Here is a 14915-nt window from a genome sequence, read left to right as displayed (position 1 = left end):
AGCCTATTTTCCGGTGTTCGAATCACCCTTGTATCCAGGAATGGGACACCACTCGCTGTTTCTTCCTCCAACGTAAACTGTATACTTTCATGTTCACTGTTGAACCTGTTTAGAACGAAAGCAACCTGGTCTTTAGGTACAGCACATATTAGATCATCAACATATTTCTTGATGAAAGGAATGTGAAAAGGAATGCTAACAAGAATGCAGTCCAGAAGGAAATCCATTACTACTTCAGCAATGGACGGACTGAAGTTGGAACCCATAGGGGAACCGAGCACCTGTTTGAAGAACCTACCATTAAAAAGAAAATAGTTAGAAGAAAACAGGAACTTAATGGCATATATGAATTCTTCTTTTGGTAGACTAGTGTGGTTTTTGATAGTATCCCACTTGTTCTCAACAGCTGAGACTGCCAACTCTACAGGAATGTTGGTGAAAAGAGATACAACGTCCAGGCTGATCAGGACATAATCAAAAGGTAACTGGAAACCATTCACACATTGGGCAAAAGCAAAGGAATCTTCAATAAAATATCTACTTCTGGTGGAAGAAAGATATTTAGACAGGATGTCTGAAACAAAAACTGACAGTTTAGAAGTGGGGGTGTTAACAGATGATATTATTGGTCTCAAGGCAAGAATGGGTTTGTGGATTTTTGGTAAACCGTAGAATCTAGCGGGAACTGAATTATAAATGTACAGTAATTTACCTTGTACTTGTGTTATGTGGCCCCCACTGACCCATCGCTTAATCAATGCATTACATTTACCTTGTATTGTAATGGTTGGATCTCTGTTAGGAAGAAGTTGGTAATATTGTTCATTGAGCAAAATTGTGTTGGAGAGCTCTATGTACTGATCCTTATCCATCAATACCGTAACATTGCCTTTATCAGCCCGTAACACAAGCAATTCTTGATGTTGACTTAGGTACCTCTTACAGTGGTAAAATTCTCTCTGGAAAACATTATTAGTCCTTTTTCCAGGTTTGATGTAGTTGGTTATAATATTAGCAGCTTGGGAACGTTTGATGTTCTTCCCCTCATCTGACAGTCTATCATTAAGGTCTATAATGCTCTCTACATCTGCCAACAGTCCCGACATGGAAACCTCCTTCAAAGGAATATCAATGCCGAATCTGGGGCCCAGTGCTAGGAATTTCAATATTCTATCTGGTATAATCACAGAACTAACATTCCTAACCCACCTTTCTTGTGGTTCTACTCTCTTTAGAAGTTCATCCGATAGAGCTCTCACCTTCATCAGATTTCTCTCCCTGATAGCAGCAAATTCTCTTCTGTACCTTCTGGACTGGTAAGATTCGAAACGAATTAGCATCTCTGGTGGAAGCAACCCCTCCAAGATCTGCCACAACCTGGAAGACTCACACTCCATTCTTCCTATCCTGGTCACAGTCACAGTGATCTCAAATTGAAGAACGAGACGCCTTGATTTCTCCAACATAGCTTGAACCTGTCTGGACGAACCTGAATCACTTGCTGAGCTGAACAAATAATTCATATTGCTGGAAATATGTTTGGGAAGTAAACCCTGTCTTTTGCATTCCAAAAGGAACACTCTTCGGTTTCTATAAGATGCCAGTTTCATATCGTATGAAGACCATGACTTCAACGCCTCATATGCTACTCTTCCATAGTTGTTTCTCACTTCTGCATAAAACCCCATGCTTAAATATCAACAATTTTAATTCCCAATATACAACAATAGTTATAAGTATGATAAGGGGTGTGGGAAAATTGATAAGTGTTATAATTTCACTCTTCTTTATTTCATTTAGTCGACGTTTCGATCCCGATGGGGACCTTCTTCAGGACTCTACAATAGCAATAGAAAACAGTCAAAAACATGGCAATCACAAAACATGTAAAAATAGTACATACCGAAATACAGAGTTGTAAAGATCTTATTTGAACACAAATCAATAGCTCTCAAGAAAGCAATGAACAAGAACATCAACAAATTTAGCGAAAAAAGATCTGATATTTCATTAGCACAAGAGTAGAAATCAATTATCATATGTAAATAAGGTAAACAGAAAAATCAACAAAATGAGAGGTTGTCAAAAATGTTGTCAACCAGACTTGCCACAGAAATCACGCACATGACAAATGAAACATAGAATAGTATTAAATCACACTTGGTCGCAGTAATTCACTCTCACCGAACTCAGAACAAATGCGATTATTGAAAGACTCCATGAACCGAATCCAATCCCCTCTCACAGAAATAGTCCGGAACACAGATTTCATTATTACGTTATCCCGACTGTAGAACTTGTGAAAATATTCATTCCATTTGATCCGTCCAATTCTCTGCCACCAAACTGGTCATAATGAATCAAATAAGTATAGATGGAGCTAATATTGTTTACATCCCTTCTGTAATTCATAGAACAAGTGTGTCGTTTAATATGGTACATCTCTAAGAAACATCTTTTCTTTCCACTAACTGCACATTCAAGAATTTTGGTGGAATCATAATCCATTGGGTGATCTTTGTCCCGGGTATGGTCTGCTAGGGCACAAATCTTATTTGGATTCTTGATGTCGCTCTTGTGTTGAGCAATCCTTCTCTTCAAAAGCTGAGATGTCTGACCAATATACACCTCACTACATATTGAACATGGAATACAATACACCACACCACTCATATTATCAACAGTCATCCTATCTTTCACTCGACTGTATAGTCTGTCAATTTTAAAATAAGATTTCGGAATCAATTTAATTTGTGTGGTCTTTAGGAGGTTAATTAATGCATTAGTCATACCATTTATTAGGGGAATAGAAGAGTAAAGAATTCTATCTACGTTCCCAGTGTCCACAGTGGTGGATGCGCCCCTCTCTCCATTCGTTGGCTGTCTCGAAGGAGTGGTATTGTATATCAATCTGGACAACAACCTCTTTGGGTATCCATTCTCTAGCATCAATTGTAACAATAACCTCAGATTCTGCTGCCTTAGACTTGGATGAGCAACTTTTTCGATGCGATTCTTCAATCCTAAAATCATGTTTACCTTTTGTCCATGTGGATGATTGGAAAAATAGTGTAAGTATCTCCCTGAACTTGTTGGCTTTCGGTACCAATCCAGAATCAGCCCATCGGGATCGAAACGTCGACTAAATGAAATAAAGAAGAGTGAAATTATAACACTTATCAATTTTCCCACACCCCTTATCATACTTATAACTATTGTTGTATATTGGGAATTAAAATTGTTGATATTTAAGCATGGGGTTTTATGCAGAAGTGAGAAACAACTATGGAAGAGTAGCATATGAGGCGTTGAAGTCATGGTCTTCATACGATATGAAACTGGCATCTTATAGAAACCGAAGAGTGTTCCTTTTGGAATGCAAAAGACAGGGTTTACTTCCCAAACATATTTCCAGCAATATGAATTATTTGTTCAGCTCAGCAAGTGATTCAGGTTCGTCCAGACAGGTTCAAGCTATGTTGGAGAAATCAAGGCGTCTCGTTCTTCAATTTGAGATCACTGTGACTGTGACCAGGATAGGAAGAATGGAGTGTGAGTCTTCCAGGTTGTGGCAGATCTTGGAGGGGTTGCTTCCACCAGAGATGCTAATTCGTTTCGAATCTTACCAGTCCAGAAGGTACAGAAGAGAATTTGCTGCTATCAGGGAGAGAAATCTGATGAAGGTGAGAGCTCTATCGGATGAACTTCTAAAGAGAGTAGAACCACAAGAAAGGTGGGTTAGGAATGTTAGTTCTGTGATTATACCAGATAGAATATTGAAATTCCTAGCACTGGGCCCCAGATTCGGCATTGATATTCCTTTGAAGGAGGTTTCCATGTCGGGACTGTTGGCAGATGTAGAGAGCATTATAGACCTTAATGATAGACTGTCAGATGAGGGGAAGAACATCAAACGTTCCCAAGCTGCTAATATTATAACCAACTACATCAAACCTGGAAAAAGGACTAATAATGTTTTCCAGAGAGAATTTTACCACTGTAAGAGGTACCTAAGTCAACATCAAGAATTGCTTGTGTTACGGGCTGATAAAGGCAATGTTACGGTATTGATGGATAAGGATCAGTACATAGAGCTCTCCAACACAATTTTGCTCAATGAACAATATTACCAACTTCTTCCTAACAGAGATCCAACCATTACAATACAAGGTAAATGTAATGCATTGATTAAGCGATGGGTCAGTGGGGGCCACATAACACAAGTACAAGGTAAATTACTGTACATTTATAATTCAGTTCCCGCTAGATTCTACGGTTTACCAAAAATCCACAAACCCATTCTTGCCTTGAGACCAATAATATCATCTGTTAACACCCCCACTTCTAAACTGTCAGTTTTTGTTTCAGACATCCTGTCTAAATATCTTTCTTCCACCAGAAGTAGATATTTTATTGAAGATTCCTTTGCTTTTGCCCAATGTGTGAATGGTTTCCAGTTACCTTTTGATTATGTCCTGATCAGCCTGGACGTTGTATCTCTTTTCACCAACATTCCTGTAGAGTTGGCAGTCTCAGCTGTTGAGAACAAGTGGGATACTATCAAAAACCACACTAGTCTACCAAAAGAAGAATTCATATATGCCATTAAGTTCCTGTTTTCTTCTAACTATTTTCTTTTTAATGGTAGGTTCTTCAAACAGGTGCTCGGTTCCCCTATGGGTTCCAACTTCAGTCCGTCCATTGCTGAAGTAGTAATGGATTTCCTTCTGGACTGCATTCTTGTTAGCATTCCTTTTCACATTCCTTTCATCAAGAAATATGTTGATGATCTAATATGTGCTGTACCTAAAGACCAGGTTGCTTTCGTTCTAAACAGGTTCAACAGTGAACATGAAAGTATACAGTTTACGTTGGAGGAAGAAACAGCGAGTGGTGTCCCATTCCTGGATACAAGGGTGATTCGAACACCGGAAAATAGGCTGATTCTGGATTGGTACCGAAAGCCAACAAGTTCAGGGAGATACTTACACTATTTTTCCAATCATCCACATGGACAAAAGGTAAACATGATTTTAGGATTGAAGAATCGCATCGAAAAAGTTGCTCATCCAAGTCTAAGGCAGCAGAATCTGAGGTTATTGTTACAATTGATGCTAGAGAATGGATACCCAAAGAGGTTGTTGTCCAGATTGATATACAATACCACTCCTTCGAGACAGCCAACGAATGGAGAGAGGGGCGCATCCACCACTGTGGACACTGGGAACGTAGATAGAATTCTTTACTCTTCTATTCCCCTAATAAATGGTATGACTAATGCATTAATTAACCTCCTAAAGACCACACAAATTAAATTGATTCCGAAATCTTATTTTAAAATTGAGAGACTATACAGTCGAGTGAAAGATAGGATGACTGTTGATAATATGAGTGGTGTGGTGTATTGTATTCCATGTTCAATATGTAGTGAGGTGTATATTGGTCAGACATCTCAGCTTTTGAAGAGAAGGATTGCTCAACACAAGAGCGACATCAAGAATCCAAATAAGATTTGTGCCCTAGCAGACCATACCCGGGACAAAGATCACCCAATGGATTATGATTCCACCAAAATTCTTGAATGTGCAGTTAGTGGAAAGAAAAGATGTTTCTTAGAGATGTACCATATTAAACGACACACTTGTTCTATGAATTACAGAAGGGATGTAATCAATATTAGCTCCATCTATACTTATTTGATTCATTATGACCAGTTTGGTGGCAGAGAATTGGACGGATCAAATGGAATGAATATTTTCACAAGTTCTACAGTCGGGATAACGTAATAATGAAATCTGTGTTCCGGACTATTTCTGTGAGAGGGGATTGGATTCGGTTCATGGAGTCTTTCAATAATCGCATTTGTTCTGAGTTCGGTGAGAGTGAATTACTGCGACCAAGTGTGATTTAATACTATTCTATGTTTCATTTGTCATGTGCGTGTATTCTGTGGCAAGTCTGGTTGACAACATTTTTGACAACCTCTTATTTTGTTGATTTTTCTGTTTACCTTATTTACATATGATAATTGATTTCTACTCTTGTGCTAATGAAATATCAGATCTTTTTTCGCTAAATTTGTTGATGTTCTTGTTCATTGCTTTCTTGAGAGCTATTGATTTGTGTTCAAATAAGATCTTTACAACTCTGTATTTCGGTATGTACTATTTTTACATGTTTTGTGATTGCCATGTTTTTGACTGTTTTCTATTGCTATTGTAGAGTCCTGAAGAAGGTCCCCATCGGGATCGAAACGTCGACTAAATGAAATAAAGAAGAGTGAAATTATAACACTTATCAATTTTCCCACACCCCTTATCATACTTATAACTATTGTTGTATATTGGGAATTAAAATTGTTGATATATATATATATATATATATATATATATATATATATTGTCGAAGTGAAATTCGTTACTAGAATCACCCGGTATAATTCAGCCCAGGTTAAGAATTCAATAATTATTTTACTAGAATCACCTAGTATAATTTACCCCAGGTTTAGAATTCAATAATTATTTTATTAGAATCACCCAGTATAATTTGCCCCAGGTTTAGAATTCCATCATTATTCTACCAGTCATATGAGTAGGTGAAAATAAAATTTTAATTGAGAGCAGTGAAGGTATTTTTCGTCCAATTCAGAAATTTTCATTTGGAATAATTTCTGATTTATTCATTTCATGAAAATATAACGATGCAATTTAAAATATCATCCTATGTATAAAAACTTCCGTGCGACACAGCTACAGACGTTATCTCTTCAACATGTTCTTTTTTACATGTTGTCGTTTGTTTTTCATATTCACACCGCCGATTTCGAGACTCCGAAATTTTCCCCTTCCAACCGAGATGACAAGTGAAGTATTTCGGAAAAGGAGGATTAGTCTCGCCGGTGTCTTCGAAGTATTAAGATATTTTCCGATTTACTCCTATCGGCGTCTTCGAGCTATATATTTTTTTATAGTTATTGAGCGGATCGTTTTGTGGATTTCCTTGAGTAACAATTTAGAGTTTAATTTTTAGTTTGCAATTTTTTTTTTGAACGTTGGACGTTTTAATACCGTATTTTAAATTCGTGAATTTGACACTTAGCACGTACACGAAAAGAATTTGAGTTCGTGTAGTGAGGTGGGAAATTCTTAGGATTGGTAAGAACCGTTTTATTCCTGTCTGTATTACCGGTGACTTTCCTGTGTTCCATCGATACTTTCCGTGTGTGATTTATTTGTAATTTATTTTATTTCTTAGATCTTTCTTTCTCAAGTGGAGTTTGTCTGTTCGGTTCCTTATTGCGAGCAACTCTTATTTGGAACTATCAGGCAAAACTCCTTATCTTGAGGAGAGGGGTCGCTAATTTCCGATCTCTGGATCACCGTGGTCTTTTGGGCTAGTAACCCTGTCCGGTCTGACTCGAGTCGTGAATTGGTGGATGCGCCGGAGTAAACCCTGAGCGAAATTTATTTCTTAGATCTTTCTTTCTCAAGTGGAGTTTGTCTGTCCGGTTCCTTATTGCGAGCAACTCTTATTTGGAACTACCAGGCAGAACTCCATATCTTGGGGAGAGGGGTCGCTTAATTCCGATCTCCGGATCACAGCAGCCTTTTCGGCGAAATACCCTGTCCGGTCTGACTCGAGTCTAGAATTGGTGGATGCACCAACGTATACCCTGAACGAAATTTATTTCTTAGATCTTTCTTTCTCAAGTGGAGTTTGTCTGTCCGGTTCCTTATTGCGAGCAACTCTTATTTGGAACTACCAGGCAGAACTCCATATCTTGGGGAGAGGGGTCGCTTAATTCCGATCTCCGGATCACAGCGGCTTTTTCGGCGACCTACCCTGTCCGGCCTGACTCTAATCGTGAATTGGTGGATGCGCCGACAAATACCCTGCTTGAAATTTATTTCTTAGATCCGTCTTTCTCAAGTGGGATCTGTGTGTCGGGTCCCTTATTGCGAGCAACTCTTATTTGGGACCACCAGACAGAATTCCTCATCTTGTGGAGAGGGGTCGCTTATTTCTGATTCACGGATCACCGTGGTCATTTCGGTGAGTCATCCTGCCCAGCCCGACTTGAGATTTATTTTGGTGGATGCGCCGACGAATACCCTGATCGAAATCTGTTTCTAAGACCCAACTTTCTCAAGTGGAATCTGTGTGTCGGGTCCCTTATTGCGAGCAACTCCTATTTGGGACCACCAGACAGAATTCCTCATCTTGTGGAGAGGGGTCGCTTATTTCCGATTCACGGATCACCGTGGTCATTTCGGTGAGTCATCCTGCCCAGTCCGACTTGAGATTTATTTTGGTGGATGCGCCGACGAATACCCTGATTGAAATCTGTTTCTAAGACCCAACTTTCTCAAGTGGAATCCGTGTGTCGGGTCCCTTATTACGAGCAACTCTTATTTGGGACCACCAGACGGAATTCCTTATCTTGTGGAGAGGGGTCGCTTATTAATTTATTCCCCTATAGTGTATTTTCCTTTTGCTTCCGATAGAAATTTATCGGTAACCATTTGTTACACAAAATATTTTGTTTGTAACCCTTAATGTAAAAATATCACCCCCAAAGTGAGGAGTCAGCACCCACATTTTCAGAAATTCTATAACCCCTTCGTTTCTGAGAGTACATCGTTAGTAATTATTCCTAACACAAAAATTTCGTTTGTAATCCAACCTATAATGGAAAAATTACACACCCAAAATGTTTATTGATCAACCTGTATGACGGTGCCAAGCAGATACTTAGAATTTTCATTATGAATTAATTATTGTGGTTAGGTAAACGAAACAAAATCATGATATTAAATTAACCTAGAGAGTGATCCAATATTCACGAAAATATAATAAGTCTAAAATTTTACTATTCCGGAAATGATTTATTTGATTTCAGAAATATTAAAGGAAGAAAAGGGTGATAAAACTACAAAATTTAAAATTATTCGGTCGATTAGTTAAAGAGTTATTGATTTGTGAAATTTCACTAATAAGATGAACATCGCCCTGTATATCCCGAACAGACGATTGAAACCTCTTGATAGGAATCCTCCTTGATGATCTGTATTCATTTTATCCGTTTGTCGCATTCTTCCCGGGACACCCTGCATAACAATGAGAACATAACAGTTGAGGATTCAGTACATTTTTCGGGGATTCACATTGATTGCAACTTGAATTGGAAACCCACAAGTTGCGACTACCGCTTAAAATCTGCTAGGATACGAGTACCTACTGCTGTGCTCCGTGAATTCTAACAGAATCAAAAGAAAATGTTAGGTAAGTGTTGAAGATTTTCTTCGGGAAAAACATTTTGATGGACACTAATGTTTCGTCAATTTTGTATTATTTTCATGTTGTACGTGATAAACATCCTTGGGTTCTATTATCAAATAATGATTCATTAGTATCATTATTAAATGATAATTTTCACTTGCTAGCTGGTGGTCGAAATGTTGGCGGTTATTCTTCAATTGAACATTTCTTGATTTCACTGAATCACTTTTTTCCATAAAACCAATTATATCTTATTCATTTCAGCATCCTCATCGAATTTGATCATATATTCCGAAAGAGCATTAAATTTGCCTCAATATGAGAAGTCATGAGTGGCAAAAGAGTTTTACTGAGGAGTGTGGTGAGGTGGTGAATATAAATATTCTGAATGAAAAACTATAAATGAGAATATGTTTTATTTACAGTAAAAACTTCTCCATTTAGCAGGCTTTCGAACGACTTTTCAAGTTTTGTGCTAGCTACTTTCCTTCTGCTGTAATATCATGGCTAACCTGATAACAATGAAAAAGATGAACATACTCAAACTTTCCTTTGCCCTATTTCAGAGCTTCTTTCGATTGGTTAGTGAGATAATTTTCATGGAAGTTATTAATTTCTACTAAACATAATATACAATACAAACAGATATTACAGAAAGATAACCAAATTTGATTTTTAAATACTTAAAAATTTGACGGAACAGATGAAAATATTAAAATGATTGTTCAAAATGTCCTCTCCTTTGTTCAATATATTTTCCACATCTTTTTCTTTTTGAATCCTTCACTCTTCGAAGTTCACTAAATTTTTGACGCATTCGTTCACACTACGAGTGGATTCTTCCAATAAATCTTCTCGAGTCTGATCACGAATTTTGTACGCTTTCTCTTTAAAGTCTTCCACACATAAAAGTCTAAAGAGTCAGATCGGGGCTCCTGGGTCTCACTGGACCGTATTTTCCGATCCACCTCATTCCAAAATATTGGTTCATTAATTCCGCTACATTCCGACTATTATGGGCCGGGCTGCCATCCATCTGAAACCAAACATTTTGTCTGGTAGGCATTTGGTCTAATGTACCTGGTAGGTTCTCTATAAAAATATTTTTGATTTCATCAGAATTGAGACGATCTGAAAGAATTACTGGACCAAAAAGTTCGCGCCTCATCAGTCCCAAACATACGTTTATCCTTAAGTCATGTTGGAAATGGGTAACAACAGTCGCATTTGGGTTTTCCCTTTTCCATTCTATTTCGAGTAGCAGGTGGCAGTTGAACTTATTTGGTTTAATCATTTCATTCGGTAAAAATAACAAATTTAATTCATTTATTAATGAAACATTGAGTTTAATAGAAATAAGTATTTCCATGTGAATTATTTCAAAATCCAATCATAAGCAGCTCCGAAATGAAGCAAAAGAAAGTTTGAGTATTTTCGTCTTTTTCATTGTCATCACGTTAATCATGATATTACAGCAGAAGGAAAGTAGCTAGCACAAAACTTGATATGTCTTTCGAAAGCCTGCAAAATGGACAAGTTTTTACTGCAAAGAAAACATATTCTCATTTCTAGTTTTTCATTCATAAAACGATTAGAAAGATACGACTTATTTCGATCTCTTTAGAATATTTGTATTCGCCACTTCACCATACTCGTCAGTAAAAATCTTTTGCTTATTATGATTGTTCATATTAAGGCAAATTTAATGCACTTTCGGAATATATGATCAAATTCGATGAGGACGCAGAAATTAATAAGATATAATTGGCCGTATTAAAAGTGTACACCCTCTATATAGAATATAGTATAAGTAGTAATCAAAGAAAGGTGGTCATTTGAACGAATACAAAGTTCACTCAATGAGGCAAACTTCTGCTACTCTACTCATAAATGGAGGTGCGAACATTTTGTCTTTTACATGACAAGGGGGTTGGAAGTCAAGTTGTGTAGCAGAAGGCTACATCGAGATCGAGGATTAGCTGCAAAGCATTCTCATTTTTATTTTCCAGCTAATCTTCGATCACAAGCTGATGGCGCAATAGGGTCATGTGATTTTCCGGAAATTCGAATTTTCTGAAACCTGCAACGCATGACCCTATTGAGCCATCAGCTTCTGGTCAGATTCATACCCGTACATTACTCCTACATGGTTTAAATTTTTGAAATGCAACATTGACCAATTGCACATTTAAAGTAACTTCATTTAATAAAAATTACGTTTGAATCGAAATTTTGTATGATGTTCATGATAACTAATTTATCTTTTTCACAATTTTCACAACAGTGGAAGAGAAGTAGAACTTTTTGATGATCATGTCAGTCGAAATATGACGTTAGTATAGGTTTGAAAAAATATTTTTGTTAGGATTTTTGAAAAGGAGTTAAAAAAAACAAATTTGGATAGCTTTAACATTAAGCTAAAAAAGGTCTCACTCGTTTATCTCTTGTTTATCGTCGATAAAATGAACCGTTTTCGAAAAACAAAATAACAAAGGAAATAATTTCTTCATTTCTATCAAAAAGAAACATGATTTCTGATTTTTTTTGTCAACAACAAAATGTGATACGAAAGTTATTCAAGGAACAAAAGTTTTTAAGTTTATGTTATTGAATCTGACAAAATCTGTGCCGATAGAACTTGAGGTCGCAGTTTACTGTCACCTCTTAATGACTAAACTATAACGTGCCTTTCTGTGCCAAAACTGCATAGTTAAGAATCTTTTTCATTTTGTTTTTCGAAAAGGGTTAATTTTATCTACAATAAACAGAAGTAACTGTTCGTCAGCTTAATGTTTAAGCTATCCAAATTTGTTTTTTTCTACTACTTATCATACAGGGTGTTGAAAATGTAAGAAATAAAATATACTCGAAATTGATTCCTCACATATCCCTTGGTGAAACATACTTTTTTTTTATTTGTTATTTGACGTATGTAAGCATTTTTGGTATGTATGAATATGAAAAATCTATTATTATTATATTATTAATATTAATAAAAGAAAATAAACAAAACACATAATTTATATACAACCTAGCCGGCCCCTGGTAAACTAAAAGAGCTAAATTTACTACTGCTTATCATATTAAATTTTCTTTAAATCGTATAAAGTAGTTTGAAATTTATTCCACTAAAATGGATTTCCAGTGACGTCATTTATAGAGGGCCGATGGGAACTTGTCATCTTATTTTTATGTTCATTTTTTTTTAAATTTGAGCTGAATTTTCACTCTGGATATACTCTGTTCTGATTTCCTGAAGACCTACTCTGAACTTACCTTAATATTTTGAAACTTTGATCTATGAAATTAACTGCCTCCATATCGAGCTTTCTCACTTCATTATAGAAATTATCCATTACTTGATCCCAGTTCTCCTTGGAACTCTCCTTGAAAATGTCAAAATCTGTATTTTCGATTTGTATCACTAATCTCTCCACTCTTTTAGAAACACTGTCTATTCTCTGTGGATCTATCACTATCGATCGAAGCTCTGGACCAAATATATTGTAGAAGTGGAACATAGCCTACGAATTAAAACAAAATCAATTATCTTGCGACGAAGCAATTTTATTCAATTACGAATAAACGAATCCTGTACCACTCAATATTTTTCCAACTAAATATGAAAAAATTCAATTCATTTAGTATTTTCGATTATTCCAAATATGTAGTATACGAGTCGCACCAGTAATATAAAACCAGTAGTTCTTTAACTTTCTGCTTTCAATCGCAATCAGATTTATTCATGTGTAAATATACGCGGTTCCTCCAAATCGGATCTATTGTCAAGGCATATCGGGTATCTTAAAAAAGTCTAATATTTTTCTTGAATTTTGTAACCATAATATAACATACATAAAAATAGCCTAGTTTACGGCGATAAATTCAGAATAAGGATGGTATATGGGAGGGTTGCATTCAAATTGAAAAAGTTGTTATTTACATTTGAATTTCACCTTCTGTGCGCAAATTACTTTTCAAGAAAATGAGCAACTAAAAATATCATTTCCGAACATTATTTCCATTGACCTAAACAAAACTAATGCGAATGTCAATAATTCATACTTCTATACCACATCTATTCAATTAATTTCATTTGACCTAAACAAAACTGATGTGAATGTGAATAATTCTTACTTCTGTACCACATCTATATTTCGATATATACTGTGTCCGTTAAGTATGGAAAAAATTAATTTTTAGCTAAACAGACCATTTTAAGAAATAATCCTGAAACACGTCGATTTTTGATTTTAATTTACCGTGTTTCAAAATAATAATATAATAAAGAGGGTGAATTACTTTCGAGTAATGACGTCAACGTCATTTTTTTCAAATGGAACACCCCCATTTTGTCTCAATTTTTGGATTACTCTAGCTGAGCTGATTCCAAAAATGTATCACATGTTGATTCCAATTGGTACAGGGTGGACAACAATACAATAGTTTTGTGTGTGCTCATAAAGTAACGCGTAACATTATTTATTAGTTAAATTAAACATATTATCAAAAATTCTGTACTATTCACGTCCATGATTTAAAAATTAAGCAATTTGTCATAGGAATTTGTCTAGCGGCAATTGGTTTGAATGTAACACCCTATAGTTTGTTACATTTTTAGATTAATAGAAATGAGCTGTTTCCAAACATGTTTGGTACTTGTGATCTAGCAGACAGAATATGAAAGAAATCATTTCTTATCAATTTAAAAAAAAAACCTAATCGTCTAGTCTTTTGTGAAATGACATTATTTGTTTATTGCCGCTAGACAATAAGTAGTTTTGATAATATTGTTAATTCAATTCATAAAGAATGTCACTTATTGTCTAGCGGCAATAAACAAATAATGTCATTTCACAAAAAACTAGACGACGATGTTTTTTTTTAAATTGATAAGAAATGAAGAAATTCTGAAATTTTTAAGAATGACCGTGTAAAAAATGTTTAGCCAAGTTGATATTTGGCATAATTGATCGACCATAGCTACAGAATAACATATCCTAAGCTCATTGATTTTCAGACCGCCTAAGGGGTAGTTTGCGGTTGTGAATTTTTCGAAATTTTCACGATTGACCGTGTAAAAAATGTTTAGGATAGTTGGAATCTTGTGTTCGGAGAAGATGTATCACATCAAGGAAAAGCTATATTCCAAAAATCATTTCCTTCAATAGAATCATTTCCGAGATATAGCCGAAAATCACATTTTTTTATCGATTTTCAACAGCCTGTATCTTAGTAACCGGGCCGAATCGGAAAAAACTATAAAGGAAAAAAATGTTTCTTTTGACCTCAGGAATCTTCGGTTAAAATATATGTACAAGTCAAAGACTCACCCTGTATATTTTTGAAATCAAGAAAAATTAAGCTTTCAGAAAATGGCACAAAAATCTAGTGTTCCCATTTGAAAAAACATAACTTTGGGTCATAGCTTCGTAATTGAAACCCTTTTGGAAATGCGATCACGCCACTGGATTCTACGTGAAAAAGTGCCTGTATATTGTTTTGATTTTAGAGCTCTATCACCAGTATTAGCGGGGATATAAATGTTTTTCGTTATCACCATTTTTCCAATTTTCGCTTATAACTCGAAAACAAAAGAAGGTGGCTAAAAATGAATACTACCCTTGTTAGTTTCT

The 14915-nt window shown here is 35.8% G+C and overlaps 1 protein-coding gene across 1 annotated transcript in view; it reads right to left on the bottom strand.

Moving 5' to 3' along the window:
* LOC123675019 (dynein axonemal heavy chain 10) overlaps window positions 1–14915 on the bottom strand; it is a 93390-nt gene that overhangs the window by 46736 nt on the left and 31739 nt on the right. The window contains exon 11 of the mRNA XM_045610245.1: window positions 12556–12803. Within this exon, the coding sequence (XP_045466201.1) occupies window positions 12556–12803 (248 nt within the window). The remainder of the gene's footprint in view (window positions 1–12555; window positions 12804–14915) is intronic.

The sequence above is a fragment of the Harmonia axyridis genome, chromosome 1, assembly GCF_914767665.1.
Source record: "Harmonia axyridis chromosome 1, icHarAxyr1.1, whole genome shotgun sequence".
Lineage (NCBI taxonomy): Eukaryota > Metazoa > Arthropoda > Insecta > Coleoptera > Coccinellidae > Harmonia > Harmonia axyridis.
The sequence above is the reverse complement of the archived record's forward strand: the minus strand, read 5'-3'. Positions and strand labels throughout refer to the sequence as shown.